The sequence below is a fragment of the Raphanus sativus genome, chromosome 7 (genome assembly GCF_000801105.2).
Source record: "Raphanus sativus cultivar WK10039 chromosome 7, ASM80110v3, whole genome shotgun sequence".
NCBI classification, from domain to species: Eukaryota; Viridiplantae; Streptophyta; class Magnoliopsida; order Brassicales; family Brassicaceae; genus Raphanus; species Raphanus sativus.
In genome coordinates, this window is record NC_079517.1 from 17,601,237 (window position 1) to 17,616,308 (window position 15,072).

Sequence of the window (15,072 nt, forward strand, 5' to 3'; positions counted from 1 at the left end):
GTTCTTGAACTGCCATCCTTGCCCATTCACATAACTCACTTCATGCTGATCCTCAGCCGACTGATCTGCCTCTGATGTGCCTTCCGCGGTAGCTTTATCCTGTGGGGATTCTTCCATGATGAAGACCTGGTTCTGGTTACTCTTAATCAGCTGATCGACCTTGGCAGAGAGCTCATCAATCTTGCTGTTATCAATGCTCTTCACCTTCTGAGTGCGATCAGTCTCGCGGTTATTGTCAGCTGAGCTTGAGGCCATGTTCTCAATCAACTCGAATGCACCTTGAGTGGACTGAGTCATGAAGTCTCCCTTACTGGCTGAGTTCAAAGCGTTCCTGTACTCCCAGCCTACTCCATCGTAGAACACTCCCAGCAGATAGTCTTCCTCAAAACCGTGATGTGGGCACTCTCTGCGGTAGACATTGAATCGCTCCCAAGCATCACAGAACGGCTCGTCCACCAATTGTTTGAAGGTCACGATCTTCTGTCTCAGAGCTGCCGTCTTCGATTTCGTGTAGAAGTGGCTTAAGAAGGCCTCTCGGACTTGTTCCCAAGTGGTGAGTGATCCCGTGGGTAGTGAATCAAGCCAGCGAGCAGCTTTCCCATCAAGAGAGAAAGGGAACAGAGTACACTTGATGTAATCGGGTGGTACTCCATTCGCTTTAGTGAAACCACACATCTTCTCAAAGTGCTCGATGTGGTCCATCGGTATCTCAGCAGGAAGCCCATTGAAGATCTTCCTTTGCACTAGACTTATCAAGGCTGGCTTGATCTCGAAGTCTTGCCTAGTGCACGGTGGAGGGGTTATGGCAGATCGCGTAGCAGGCAGATTACGCAGTAAGTTTCTCTGGCCGATCTGGACCACTTCCTCCTGTTGGTTCTGCTGGTTCGCAGCATTCAGAGCAGCTTGCTCGGCAGCAGCTTGCTGCGCTTGGATCGTTTGCTGCATCTGCTGCATCTGCTGTTGCATGAGTGCAAACGCAGCAGTGAGATCATCTGGATGATCACCCATGTTGGTGTTCGTTGATCTCGGCTGTTGACGGTTCTGTCGTTCCAATCTCGCTAGTTCCTCGTTAGTAAGCTGATGCAATGGTCCTTGTGCGTTGCTCCGAGTATGTCTACTGGTCATGCACCTGGATCATCAGCTGAAACAAAGAAAATAAGACGAGTTAGATATCTTAGACTAGATATGAAACCGAAAATTAGAGGTAAAAATCTGGTCCCCGTCGCAACGGCGCCAAAACTTGATACACTAAAAATGAATCCTTGCTACTGCCAAGTTAACAGTTGCAATTGTAGTACTTGAGATTCAAATCCAGAGGACCAGTCTACACTCTAGTTCTATAAGTTTCAGAATCAAGCTAAGAAGAAGATATGATTTGGTTGAAATAGGCGATAGTAAACAAGCAAAATAAACACGAGATTGATTCAATTAAACAAGAGCTAGCCTAGGGTATTTCATTGGGTGTTGAATTGGAGCCAAACAATTATTCAAGCGCGATGAAGTGCTTTCTAGAACTCGGATCACTCAGCTGGAACACTCCACTGTCGTGGTAGTGATCGCTTTGCAGATCGATCTCACCACCTAACTGTCGTTGGGATGAGGATCGATTGCAAGCTTTAGAGAACAGGTCCGATCAGTTCACTTACCACCCTAATATCTACTTTCGCTGATTAGGGATACTAAGCTCATTCAATACATGTCAAGTTATCATCCTAAGCGGTTAACTAGGTGATGAACTAGTGATCTAACATCAAGTGATCAGTTTAATGAAAGCAGTAAGAACAGTATGAATGAAGAACAGTTATGGATCGCTTATCTATGTTTAGCTCATGTCTCAACACCCTAAAAACCCTAGGCGAGCAAGGTCACTACTCGATCATGATGCACATAAACAAAGACATAAATCCTGAATAAAATTGCATAAAAACAGAGTATGAAACAATAGGGTTCAGATGATCTTCTCTATGAGAGGATGGATTCTTCTCCCTTACAAGTTGCAGATCGCAAATACTCAGTGTTCTCTTGTAAAAACTAGCGTAAGAAAAATAGAAAATAGATAGATGGCGTTTTTATATGGAGGCGCCAATCAGAAGAAAAGAGATTAGGGCAACATGGCTTTAATTCCCGAAATAGGAGTTTCCATATTCGTCTGGAACAATCTCCGGATCACTCCGTCTGCTTGTTCCGCTTGAGAGAGAACAGTCTCGGGACTGTTCTCTTGAGTGTTCTCCGCAGGAATGCTCCAAAAAGACTTCTTTTCATCAGGCACCTTCTCTTCTTTCTTCTACTAACTCCAGACCTGTAAAAGGTCAAAAAGGACTAGACTGACACGAATTAGTGACTTGAAACAAATGAAAACATATATACAATGATGTGAAAAAACACCATATATCAGTGTTCCTAATGGAAACAAAGAATGAAGAAGCGATGATCAGAAAAGAACTCCCGTGGCTGAAAGAAGAAAATAACTGCATAGTTCCCCCCATAGCCCAGGAGGTGGAGGACTTCTCCTAAGTTGGAAAAAGATATCGATCTAACAATCCTATCAACATCCAACAATTTCATCGACACAAGAATTATCTATAAAGGCAAATCCTTCCTAGCTACATTCACCTATGGAGAGCCAGATCATTCAAAGCGAAATGCGTTTTGGGAAACTCTTTCTACACTACATTCTAATCCTAAAGGACCCTGGTTCCTAACAGGAGACTTCAATGAACTGATAGATAATAGTGAGAAAAGGGGAGGCCCAGCTAGAGCAGAAGGGACCTTCACGGCGTTTCGTACCTTTCTGTCAGAGAATGACCTCTTTGATCTAAAGCATTCAGGAAATGCCCTCTCTTGGAGAGGAAAGAGGGGAACCCATCTGGTGAGATGTCGGCTTGACAGAGCAATGAGTAACCCCGAATGGATGGATCTTTTCCCATCCTGCCGAAGTTAGTATCTCAAATACGAAGGCTCAGATCACCGCCCCATCATCTCGTACCTCGACACAAAGACAAAGAAAGGACGCAACTTGTTCAGATATGACAAACGTTTGAAGGATAACAAAGAAATAAAAGACTTGGTTACTGACATCTGGAACAACTGCCAATACCTGGGAGTTCAAGCACGCATTGCTCCATGTCGTCGTGCAATCTGCAAGTGGTGTAAGCTGTTTCATGAAAATAGCAGACGATTAATAGAAGGTCTAAAAGAAGAACTTGAGGAACAGATGTCAACTGATGACCCAAATGAAGACAGAATCCAAGAGATCAATAAACTTCTACTAAGTGCTTATCTATCCGAAGAAGCCTACTGGAAACAAAGAAGTCGCCAACTTTGGCTGACTCTTGGAGACTCGAATTCAGGTTATTTTCATGCAGTAACAAAGACGAGAAAAGCAAGAAATAGACTCACGGTCTTGGAGAATGATGATGGCGTACCTTTCTTTGAAGAAGATCAAATCTCAGCCGTAATTTGCTCCTATTATGACACTCTCTTCACTGCAAATCAACGAGAAAAAAGCAATGACACAATAATTCAGGCTCTCAAACCCTATGTTAGCCAAGCAGAAATAAAGGAGGCTCTCTTCGCCATCAACGCAGACAAAGCCCCAGGCCCTGACGGCTTCTCTGCAAGCTTCTTCCACTCAAACTGGGAGACAATTGGAGCATCGGTAATCAAGGAAATACAGGAGTTCTTCTCAACAGGAATCATGCCACCGTCCCTAAATGAAACATATGTCAGGTTGATACCTAAAACGCAAAGTGCAAAGAGAGTTGACGAGTACAGACCTATTGCGCTGTGCAACGTGTACTACAAGATAATCTCGAAGCTTCTGTCCTTGCGTCTAAAGCCGGTCTTGAGCTCCATCATCTCTGAAAATCAATCCGCATTTATCCCTGGACGTGCAATAACAGACAATGTTTTGATCACGCATGAAGTTCTACAATACTTAAAGACATCACAAGCAGAAAAGCAGTGTGCAATGGCAGTTAAAATGGATATGTCTAAAGCCTATGATCGTGTGGAATGGGAGTTTCTAGCTCAAGTAATGGAGAGGCTAGGCTTTCATGCAAAATGGATTAACTTGATTATGCAATGCGTATCATCAGTGTCTTACTCCTATCTAGTAAACGACTCTGTCTACGGAAGAGTATTACCTCACAGAGGCATCAGACAAGGAGACCCCATCTCGCCGTACCTCTTCATCCTCTGTGGGGAAGTCTTGTCGGGTCTCTGCAGAAAGGCAGAACTAGATGGAGACTTGAGAGGTGTGAGAGTAACCAGAGGAAGCCCCTGTGTCAATCATCTCTTTTTCGCGGATGACACCATGATCTTCTGCAACTCTTCTCCTGAATGTTGCCTCGCACTTATGCAAGTCCTACAAAAATACGAACAAGTCTCGGGTCAAAAGGTGAACATAGCCAAATCATCAATCACCTTCTCTACAAAGACCCCTCTAGAGACAAGGACAAGAGCTAAAGATCTCCTAGGAATACAAAAGGAAGGAGGCGTTGGGAAATATTTAGGCCTCCCTAAACATTTCGGAAGGAGGAAGAAAGATCTTTTTACCTCAATAGTCGACAGGATACGGCAGAGAGCTTCAAACTGGTCAACCAGATTCTTATCCCGAGCAGGCAAGCTCACCATGCTTAAAGCGGTCCTTACGGCAATGCCCACGTATGCCATGTCTTGCTTCCAGCTACCACAAAGCCTCTGCAACAGAATCAAATCAGCTCTCACTCGCTTCTGGTGGGACAAAGCACCTGACAAAAAAGGCATGTGCTGGTTAGCTTGAGACAAATTAACAAAGCCAAAGTCGGCAGGCGGTTTAGGACTGAGAGACATCCAGCTGTTCAACCAAGCATTGCTAGCAAAGATTGCGTGGAGGATCCTAACAGCACCTAGTTGCTTACTAGCAAGAGTACTTACTGGTAAATATTGCCATAAGAAGAGTTTTCTTGATGTCCAAGTTCCTGCTGTCTGCTCCCATGGATGGCGTAGCATCCTTCACGGTAGAGACCTCCTCCAAGAGAACCTGGGAAAAGCCATTGGTAATGGTCAAGACACAAGAATCTGGAAGGACTCGTGGATATCCCTCAAGTCCAAAATAAAACCTTTCGGGCCCATCCACGAATCAGCAATGGACATCAGAGTTTCTGACCTGCTAACTGATAATCTTCAGTGGAATACAGAGAGAATTGACAAGCTCTTACCAGAGTTTAGGCAGATGATACAGCAGCTGAAGCCAAGTAAAGAAGGGGCCGAGGATACATATGTCTGGCTCCCTCTAGAATCCGGAGTCTACTCAACGAAGTCAGGATACAATGCGCAAGCTCTATCAACAGGGGCTCCTGAGCATCGATTAGCAAACATCCCTCCAACCACGCCTCTAGAGTTCAACTGGGTTAAAGAAATTTGGTCAACTAAAACAGCACCAAAACTTATTCTCTTTATGTGGTCAATAATTCAAAGAGCTTTACCTTTGGGGAAAGAACTGCAGAGAAGGGGGATGTTGTCATCTGCCCTATGTCCACGATGCAAGCAAGAAGAAACAGCTCTACACGTCTTCTTCCAGTGTCCATTTGCCAAAGAAGTTTGGCGCCTGATCCCCCTCAAATTCCCAGTTCACCTAGCTGTTGAGACGGACTTTAAAGACCTGGTGGTACTTGCAAGAAACATGGTATGCCTCCCACCGACAGGAATTAGAGTCCCGATCCTTCCCTGGATTTGCTGGTCCCTATGGTTGGCAAGAAACAGATTGCTATTTGAGGATGTAACGGCTCAGCCTATGGAGGTAGCCACAAAAAGTATAGTAGCAGCGCTGGAGTGGAACCAAGCTCAGGACAAAGCAAAAGAGAATCAAACCGTACCAACAGTGGCAGAACAGCGCCAAGGCCAAAGCTCCCTCCGGCCCCACCGATGCTTCGTTGACGCCGCTTGGGATGCTTCTTCACACCGAGCAGGAGTCGCATGGCGCCTCACCAGTAATCAATCGGGACCTCCCTTGTCAGGAACCCGAATCATCGAGAACGTAGGATCCCCTCTAATGGCGGAATCGATAGCTCTCCAGGAAGGTATCTCTCAGTCGATCGCTCTAGGGCTCACTTCGGTTACCTTCTTCTCCGACTGCGCAACGCTCATAAGAGCAATCACCTCCCAGAATCAAGTGAAAGAGATTTACGGCGTCCTTCAAGACATCAAATCCCTCTCAACAAGCTTCGATTCGATCGGTTACAATCACATCCCCCGTTCTCAGAACAGGGATGTCGATCTTCTAGCAAAACGAGCCCTTAAGGCTTCGTCTCTCCCTTCTGTTTCATCTTTTCGCTTGTTGGGCTAGCCACTTTTGGGCTTAAATCTCTTTAACTCTTCTTTTTCAGCTTTAAATCAATCGAAATCGTTGTTCAAAAAAAAAAAGTTATACCATTGGTATACAAAAGTTTATTATCCTCATACGCTGCCAAAAAAACTAAAAACAATTTTAGAATATTATCGAAGAATTCTGTTAATTATTTGTGTATGTAAAGATATTATTACCTTGACGTTTATGATTTAATTGAGTTACATTTTGGTGATGTTATTTGAAAATATAGTTATTATTTGGGATAATTTGTAAATTACTCTACAAACACTTTGAAATTTGAAAATTACACATTCTTTTTTATTTTTTTTGAAAAATACACTTTCTTAAATATGAATTGACCTTTTTACCCAGATTAAATATTTCAATAAATAAAAATAAATTCGAAATTAAGAATCCTATTATTATAGTTATTTATGTTTAAGATAAATTTGTGTGTTGAAATAAATATGTTATTTTATCATTTTTATTTTTACAATAACAAAATATTATAAAATAAACAATTTATGATTTGTTTGACTTTATCATGATTCATGAAGTTTATATATTTTATTTTATTTTCTTAACCTTATATAAAGGGCTTATTGCAAAAGTGACTCAAAACTTGAATTCAAACAGAAAACTAACCTTTTCTTTTGACTCATTTTTTTTTTGAGTTTTTAACCCCACATCTGCATTTTATCTACGAAAATGCCATTAACCTTTTTTTTTTTTTTTTTTCGAAAATGGCTTCTTTACTGTCTCAACCTCATTTTCTTCAAGTATTTACAATATTGCCACTGCCATGAATAGTGGGAACAACCTTGTACGAACTGTTTGGAGCTTTTAATGCCCTTTAATGCACGTAAATCTCTTTACACTCTCTCTGTTTCAATTGTTATGAACTAAAAACAACATTTCTTTCACTTTCTCTCCATATTCATCCAAAAAACTGAAGCTTTTGATTCAAAATTGTTTGGAGCCATATTTCTTTCGTTTTGACTTACGGTTGCTTTCGTTTGAGGTTCTGGGTGGTTGGAGAAGACCCTGTGTGCAAACAAAGTCATCTCACCTAGTTGAAGGTACGAATTTGAATTTTTTTCAAAATCTGTTCGCGTAGAAGACTTACAAGTAAGTCATCTGTATGTAGAAGACTTACTGATGAGTCTTCTGGTCAAACGGACGACTTAAACTAAGTCGTCCAGCTTTGTTTGGTGAAAAAAAACAGTCCAGACGACTTATATATAAGTCGTCTACGAGAAACAGGCTAGTTTTGCATTTGACCGAATCGTGTCAGATCTTTGACTATTTCTGGACGACTTATAATTCAGTCGTCTCTCGGAAAGTTAAAATTTCAATATTTTATTAAACTAGACGACTTACGTGTAAGTCGTCTTAGGTTAGTTTTGTAGTTGAAAAATAAAACTTCATAATTTAATTTTTACCAGACGACATAATATAAAGTCGTCCCGTCAGAAGACTTAATTTAAAGTCGTCCGGGGAAAGCAAAGTCGTCCAGAATTTTTCCCAATTAAGTCGTCCAAACCTTGCTTATCCCGGACGACCTTAAATTAAGTCGTCTAGCTGGACGACTTTTAGTTAAGTCGTCTGGAGAAAGTTAAATTTCAAGTTTTATTTTTCAATTACAAAACTAACCTGGGACGACTTACGTGTAAGTCGTCTAGTTTGAATAAAATATTGAAATTTTTACTTTCCAGAGACGACTGATTATAAGTCGTCCAGAAATAGTCAAAGATCTGACACGATTCGGTCAAATGCAAAACTAGCCCGTTTTTCGTAGACGACTTATATATAAGTCGTCTGAATTTTTTTTTTTAACAAACAAAGCCGGACGACTTAGAATTAAGTCGTCCCTTTTAATTTTCAATTGCAAAAGTGACCTCTTTAGACGACTTACCTTTAAGTCTTCTGGACGACTTAAATCTAAGTCGTCTGCGATAATGTTTGTTGAACTTCTTCATTTTCTCTATGTTTACTAATGTGTTTTATTTTGAATATTTGCAGATGATTTTTAAGTTACATGCAGTGTATGGAGAATGGTTGTTGAGAGATTTCCGTTGGGATTTTGTGGTTGATGATCTCAAAGGAGCAAGATTGTTTTTATTGAATGAAGATTCAACACATGCTGAACTTGTTGCAATGGCTCAAGAAGATTATAACCTGGACATGAGATCAGTGACTGTGGAGATTAGCTACTCATTACCAGCAGAAATGATGATGACTCCAAGCAGTCCTCCCATTCATGTTACAAGTGATAGACAAGTTCGAAACTTGCTCGAGATACTCAAAACGCATAGAGTATGTCTTTGTGTATCAAGCCGCAGCAAGGTGGAAACGGTTTCAGAGAAAAGAGAAGAAGCTGGTGATAATGATGAAGCTGGTGAATGGGAAGAAGATGTTGGTGATAATGATGAAGCTGGTGAATGGGAAGAAGATGTTGGTGATAATGATGAGGCTGATGAATGTTTTGAAGATGTTGGTGATAATGAGTCTGTTGAAGATGAAAATCAAGATGGGGAGGAGGAAAATGGGGAGGAGGAAAATGGGGAGGAGGATGCTGATAACACTATTGTTGGTGAAACGGATCAGAATGGTGGGGATTACAGTCTTTATGGAAAGGTTCTAGATGAGGACGAGGAAGATGATGATAATATTTGTTTTGAAGAAATTGAAAAGACATATGCTAAGACAAATGCTATTGAAGGAGGAAAATCGGATTGTACCAGCATCTATGTCAACCAGAGTTTTGTTAGCAAGGATGCACTGCTTTCAGAGCTGCGGTTGACAGCAGTGAGGGGTAGGTTTTCTTTCAGAATATACAAATCAACAAAAACTCTCCTTGTGGCAATATGTCGGGTTAGCGGTTGTGGATGGAAGATCAGAGCGAGTGTGAAACATGGGTCAAACACGTTTTGGGTAACAAAGTATGTGGAAAAACATTTATGCTCAATTGGAGACCGAATCGCTCAGCGGAGACACTGTACTCCAAAGTATGTTGGTAGTCTTTTCATTGATCGTGTTGGGATCATTGATGGGATAACTCCACAGCATATCACTGATGCAATGAAGAACATGTTTGGCATGACGCTTGATTACACCACTTCATACAGAGCACTGTTATATGCACAGAAATTGGTGAGAGGATCAGCAGAAGAAGGGTATTCGCGTCTGCCTTCATATCTCGAGCAAATCTCCATTGCAAATCCTGATTCTATCACGGCTATAGAACTTGATTCTGAGAAAAGATTTAAGTATCTATTTCTCTCTTTTGGAGCTTCTATCAAAGGTTTTAAGTATCAGAGAAGGGTCATTGTGGTGGATGGAACTCACCTAAGTGGAAAGTATGGAGGTGTTATGTTAGTTGCAGCCGCACAAGATGGCAATTTTCAGATATTCCCATTGGCTTTTGGGATCGTGGATGCTGAAGATGAACCTTCTTGGGAATGGTTTTTCACAAAATTGGCTAGTTGTATATCTCATGACAAGCCTCTGGTGATAGTCTCTGACCGGCACGCGGCCATTAAAAGTGCGTGTGAGAAGGTGTTTCCTTGGGCAACCCGAGGAATATGTTATTATCACCTTCAAGATAACATTGTCAAAAAGTTTAAAGGGAAACATCTCATGTACTTGGTGAAAGGGGCTGCTTATGCGCACACGGTTCACGATTTTAACCGGTACATGGCTGAGATACGGAGTGCAAACCCGGAACTTGCAACGTATTTGGAGAAGGCCGACGCCAAGCTATGGTCAAGGGTTTATTGTAAGGGGAACAGGTTCAACATAAAAACAAGCAACATCGCTGAATCTATTAATTCCGCACTGAAGCGAGCAAGAGGATTTCCGATTCCGTTCCTGCTGGAGTTCATAAGGCAGAAGTTAGGAAAATGGTATTGGAAAAGGAGACAAGATGCTTTGAGTCTCCCAACTGTACATAGCCGGGGTGTTGAATACTTGCTTGCTGTTCGATCAGAGATAGCGGATACGATGACGGTCGAACCAATTGATGGATGGCGTTTCTTTGTCAAAGGTGGCAAAATGGACTGTGCGGTTGATTTGGAACATGTAAAGTGTGGTTGTGGTGTCTATGGAGTGGAGAAAATACCTTGCTCTCATGCTATAGCAGCTGGAACACATGCTGGTGTGCATATCGACACACTTGTATGTCCACTTTACTCAAAGAATCATCTGTATGCAGGATACTCAGAGATATATATCCTATCGTGTCACAACATATTGAGGAACGAGAATGCTTTCCTCCAAACGTAAAGCGTGGTCCGGGGAGACAGAAGAAATCAAGATGGCAATCTTGGTTGGAGCTATCTAGGATGAGGGGACACAAACCCAGGAAGAAACACAGGGCACGGAGATGCTCAAACTGCAAGGAAACTGGCCATACGAAACCACAATGTACACAACCAGTTGACTAGTTGTCCAGACGACCTAAATATAAGTCGTCCAGTCTTGATTACCCGTCCAGACGACTAATTTCTAAGTCGTCCAGTGTTTCGTCTACCTTCTACGAAGTCGTCCAGTGTATTAGACTACCTTCTACTATCCCTTCAAGTGTATTTTTTTAGACGACCTTTTACGAAGTCGTCCAGTGTATTTAAGTCGTCCAGTGTATTTAAGTCGTCCAGTGTTTAGACTACCTTCTACTATCCCTTCAAGTGTATTTTTGTAAGTCGTCCAGCTGAAAACCTTCCAGACGACTTATTTGTAAGTCGTCCAGCTGGAAAACCTTCCAGACGACTTATTTGTAAGTCGTCCAGCTGGAAAACCTTCCAGACGACTTATTTGTAAGTCGTCCAGCTGGAAAACCTTCCAGACGACTTATTTGTAAGTCGTCCAGCTGGAAAACCTTCCAGACGACTTATTTGTAAGTCGTCCAGCTGGAAAACCTTCCAGACGACTTATTTGTAAGTTAGAAAATCTATACAAGTTAGAAAATCAAATAAATCATACATGCCCACAAACATACAAATAGATTTGTGTAAACAAATAGTTCAAATATACAAATAGATTTGTGTATACAAATAGTTCAAATATACAAATTGATTTGTGTATCTATACAAGTTAAAAAATCTATACAAGTTAAAAAATCTATACAAGTTAAAAAATCTATACAAATTGATTTGTGTATCTAATCATACATGCCTACAAACATACCACCATCCTCATTATCTTTCAGATGCTGATCAACAAGCTCCGTCCATATAGCCAAAGCCATAGTATCCCTCATAGTCTTCGCATTGGACCTAGCAAAGTCTTTAGGGCTAAAGGGGACCCCAAGAGCATGACATTCAATGTACTTTGCAGCGTACACGCCACAATCACCATTGTTGGCCGTGGGTACATCTTTGAGGAGTCTCTCATAAGTGTATCGCTCCAACCCATGCATCTGGTCTCCGCACTCCACAATCAGATAAGGGACCATCTCGAGAAAAGGCTCCATTATCTCATCCCATCTTTCTGGTATGGTAGTTGAAGGTATGCTGTCCCAGACGACTATGTGCCTCTTAGGGATCGATATCCAAATAGCCACCCAATGTTTGTTGTCCAAGTTCAGTGGCGCATAGATATCATCAATGTCCTCCCCCCACTTCTTGTTTGATTGGCAAAATGAAGGCATTGATCCGTCATACAAACTCGCCGCCCCACTAGGTAGCATTTTTCCTAAACCATTGTGATCAGACGACGATGTTTTGAAGACCAGATACTGTTCTCTCCAAGACTGGGTAAAGTTGTGATCCAGGAAGCACATTCGCTCGCTCCGGAAACATTGTGGGTTCTCCTTATACCTCTGCCTCAGCACATTCATCCAAGCATCTATATGCTGCATATAAAATAATACAAGTTAGAACCTTCCAGACGACTTACAAATAAGTCGTCTGGAAGGTTTTCCAGCTGGACGACTTACAAATAAGTCGTCTGGAAGGTTTTCCAGCTCGAAAACCTTCCAGACGACTTATTTGTAAGTCGTCCAGCTGGAAAACCTTCCAGACGACTTATATATTTACAAATCTATACAAAGACAAGTTACCAGACGACTTATTTGTAAGTCTTCTGGAAGGTTTTCCAGCTGGACGACTTACAAATAAGTCGTCCAGCTGGAAAACCTTCCAGACGACTTATATATTTACAAATCTATACAAAGACAAGTTACCAGACGACTTAAAGATAAGCAGAAGACTTACTACGTCTTCCAGCCATGCTTTGGATGTCCGGAGTTTTTGATACCACCAAGTTGGTGATGTACGTGGTTTGTCCTCTTCCTTAGTGAAATAATCACTGCAAACAAAAAAGCAATCAGTTTTGGTAGACTAAATCAAGCTATTATGGGTAAAGCAATCACTTACGGATCAGTTTTCAACCAATCAGCGAGCTCCTTCATCTTAGGTCTGTTTAGTGTGGGAAATGGATTATACTTTCCCACTCTAAGGAGTTTCCTTCTCTCTGCCGTATAAGGAGATATCTGCGTGGGAGCAGGTTTCTTCGTTCGTTCACTCCTTGCACGCACAGAAGCAGTGGGAGCTGTTTGGTCCAATACAACCAGGCTCGGTTCTGAAGCTGAAGCTGGATCGGTGGAAGCGAAGCTCGGTTGTTGATCGTTGGAAGCGAAGCTCGGTTGGTCAGTGGAAGTGAGAGGAACAATCTCTTTGGAGGTGACACCATCTGCTTTATCCTCCGGCAAGATCTTATATACCGAGATCGCCTCATCTGCTGTATCCTCCGGCAACAATCTCTGCAATAAAAGAGAACAAGTTAACCCTGGACGACTTAAATAAAAGTTGGGAGAGGATTTGGTTCCAGCTGGAGTTCAGACGACTTATTTGTAAGTCGTCTGGAAGTTTTCCAGCTGGACGACTTACAAATAAGTCGTCTGGAAGGTTTTCCAGCTGGAAAACCTTCCAGACGACTTATTTGTAAGTCGTCCAGCTGGAAACCTTCCAGACGACTTATATATTTACAAATCTATACAAAGACCAGACGACTTAAAGATTTGATATTAACCTCTTTGGGCAGAGGAGAAGGCTGTTTCTTTTGTGGAGAAGGCTTTTTCGTTTGAGGAGCAGGCTGTTTCGTCTGAGGAGCAGGCTGTTTAGTTTGAGGAGCAGGCTGTTTCGTTTGAGGAGCAGGCTGTTTAGTTTGAGGAGCAGGCTGTTTAGTTTGAGGAGCAGGCTGTTTCGTTTGAGGAGTAGGCTTTGCCTTTTGAGGAGCAGGCTGTCTGGTGGGAGGAGTAGGATGATTGGTTTGAAGTGGAGGCTGATCCTTTTGAGGAGTAGTCTGTTTGTTACTAGCCCCGGTTTCTGGGGCTTGTGGGGTAGGGTGTTTTTTACTAACCCCGGTTTCTGGGGCTTGAGGGGTAGCCTGATTGGTGACACCAACCTTCTTCTCCACAGCTTCCAATCTATCGGAGATCTTCCTAATCTCCCTGATGCACTTCTTAAACCCCTCTTTCATCATGTCACCTAAGTCCTTGAACATGTTTTCTAACTCCTCTCTGGTCACCCAACTAGCCTCTTCTCTAGCCTCTTCTGTAGCCTCTTCTGTAGCCTCTGTAGGAGCCTCTTCTCTAGCCTCTTTAGGAGCCTCTTTAGGAGCCTCTTTACGAGCTTTCTTCCGAGGTCTCTGATTGTCTTCCTCCACCTCCTCCACAACCATCTCTTTGGCTCTTTTCGATGGAGTCACAAACTTGGGTTTTGTACCAGTGACTTCCCAGCAATCCATGGTCCACTTCCACGGTCTCCGATCATACATCACTTTAATGATGTTCTCCGCGGGCACGTCATCAACCTCAGAGTCCCATTTTGGCCACATTTCACTAATGTCCTTCTCAACAAAGTTGATCACGCGGGTCTGCAGTAAATAGAAGAAGAATCGAGTTAGATATTTGAAACAAAATACTAAATAGACGACTTAATTATAAGTCGTCAACTAAGTCGTCCAGCTGGACGACCTTCCAGACGACTTATTATAAGTCGTCTACTAAGTCGTCCAGCTGGACGACCTTCCAGACGACTTATAATAAGTCGTCTACTAAGTCGTCCAGCTGGAAGACCTTCCAGACGACTTATAATAAGTCGTCTACTAAGTCGTCCAGCTGGAAGACCTTCCAGACGACTTATAATAAGTCGTCTACTAAGTCGTCCAGCTGGAAGACCTTCCAGACGACTTATAATAAGTCGTCTACTAAGTCGTCCAGCTGGAAGACCTTCCAGACGACTTATAATAAGTCGTCTACTAAGTCGTCCAGCTGGAAGACCTTCCGGACGACTTAATTAAGTGAAGATGGAAAGGTACCTGACTCAAGATAGCAGCTTTCATGAATCTGCGGCCTCTGCTGCCGTCGTAAGCCAGAATCGGTGGAGACGGACTGTTTGCTCTGGTAGACCAATACTAGCACCCAATCCCGGAATAGCTTCGTACGCCCAGACCTGAAGAACTTGTATAAAGCCATCCACGGTGTAACAGCCAGTAATATCTTTGTTCCCACAAGAGTCCATCAGCACCTTAAACGCGACTCTCCCCCATGGATAATTCTCAAACCTTTCTAAATCCATCACTAGCCTTGCGAGAGTAGCTCGTGTAGCGCTTGAGAACTTTTTCCCTTCAATGAATCCAGTGAAGATGGAAAGGTACGCGAGTCGCTTGCGATCTTCCCTGGACCAATCCCCGCATCTCTTCAGTGCTGCTATTATCTGATCAGTACTTGGCCCAGCTTC

General features: G+C 42.5%; 1 protein-coding gene and 1 non-coding gene across 2 annotated transcripts; both read left to right on the forward strand.

Annotated features, from left to right (window-relative positions):
* Positions 1 to 385: 385 nt before the first annotated feature.
* On the forward strand, positions 386 to 492 carry LOC130498190 (small nucleolar RNA R71). The gene has a single exon (XR_008937111.1). It is a non-coding gene; the product is annotated as a small nucleolar RNA R71 (small nucleolar RNA).
* Positions 493 to 5,128: 4,636 nt separating this feature from the next.
* LOC130498056 (uncharacterized) lies at positions 5,129 to 6,328 on the forward strand. Its single transcript, XM_056991397.1, has one exon. The coding sequence runs from the start codon at positions 5,129 to 5,131 to the stop codon at positions 6,326 to 6,328; it is 1,200 nt and encodes a 399-aa protein (XP_056847377.1).
* Positions 6,329 to 15,072: the final 8,744 nt, after the last annotated feature.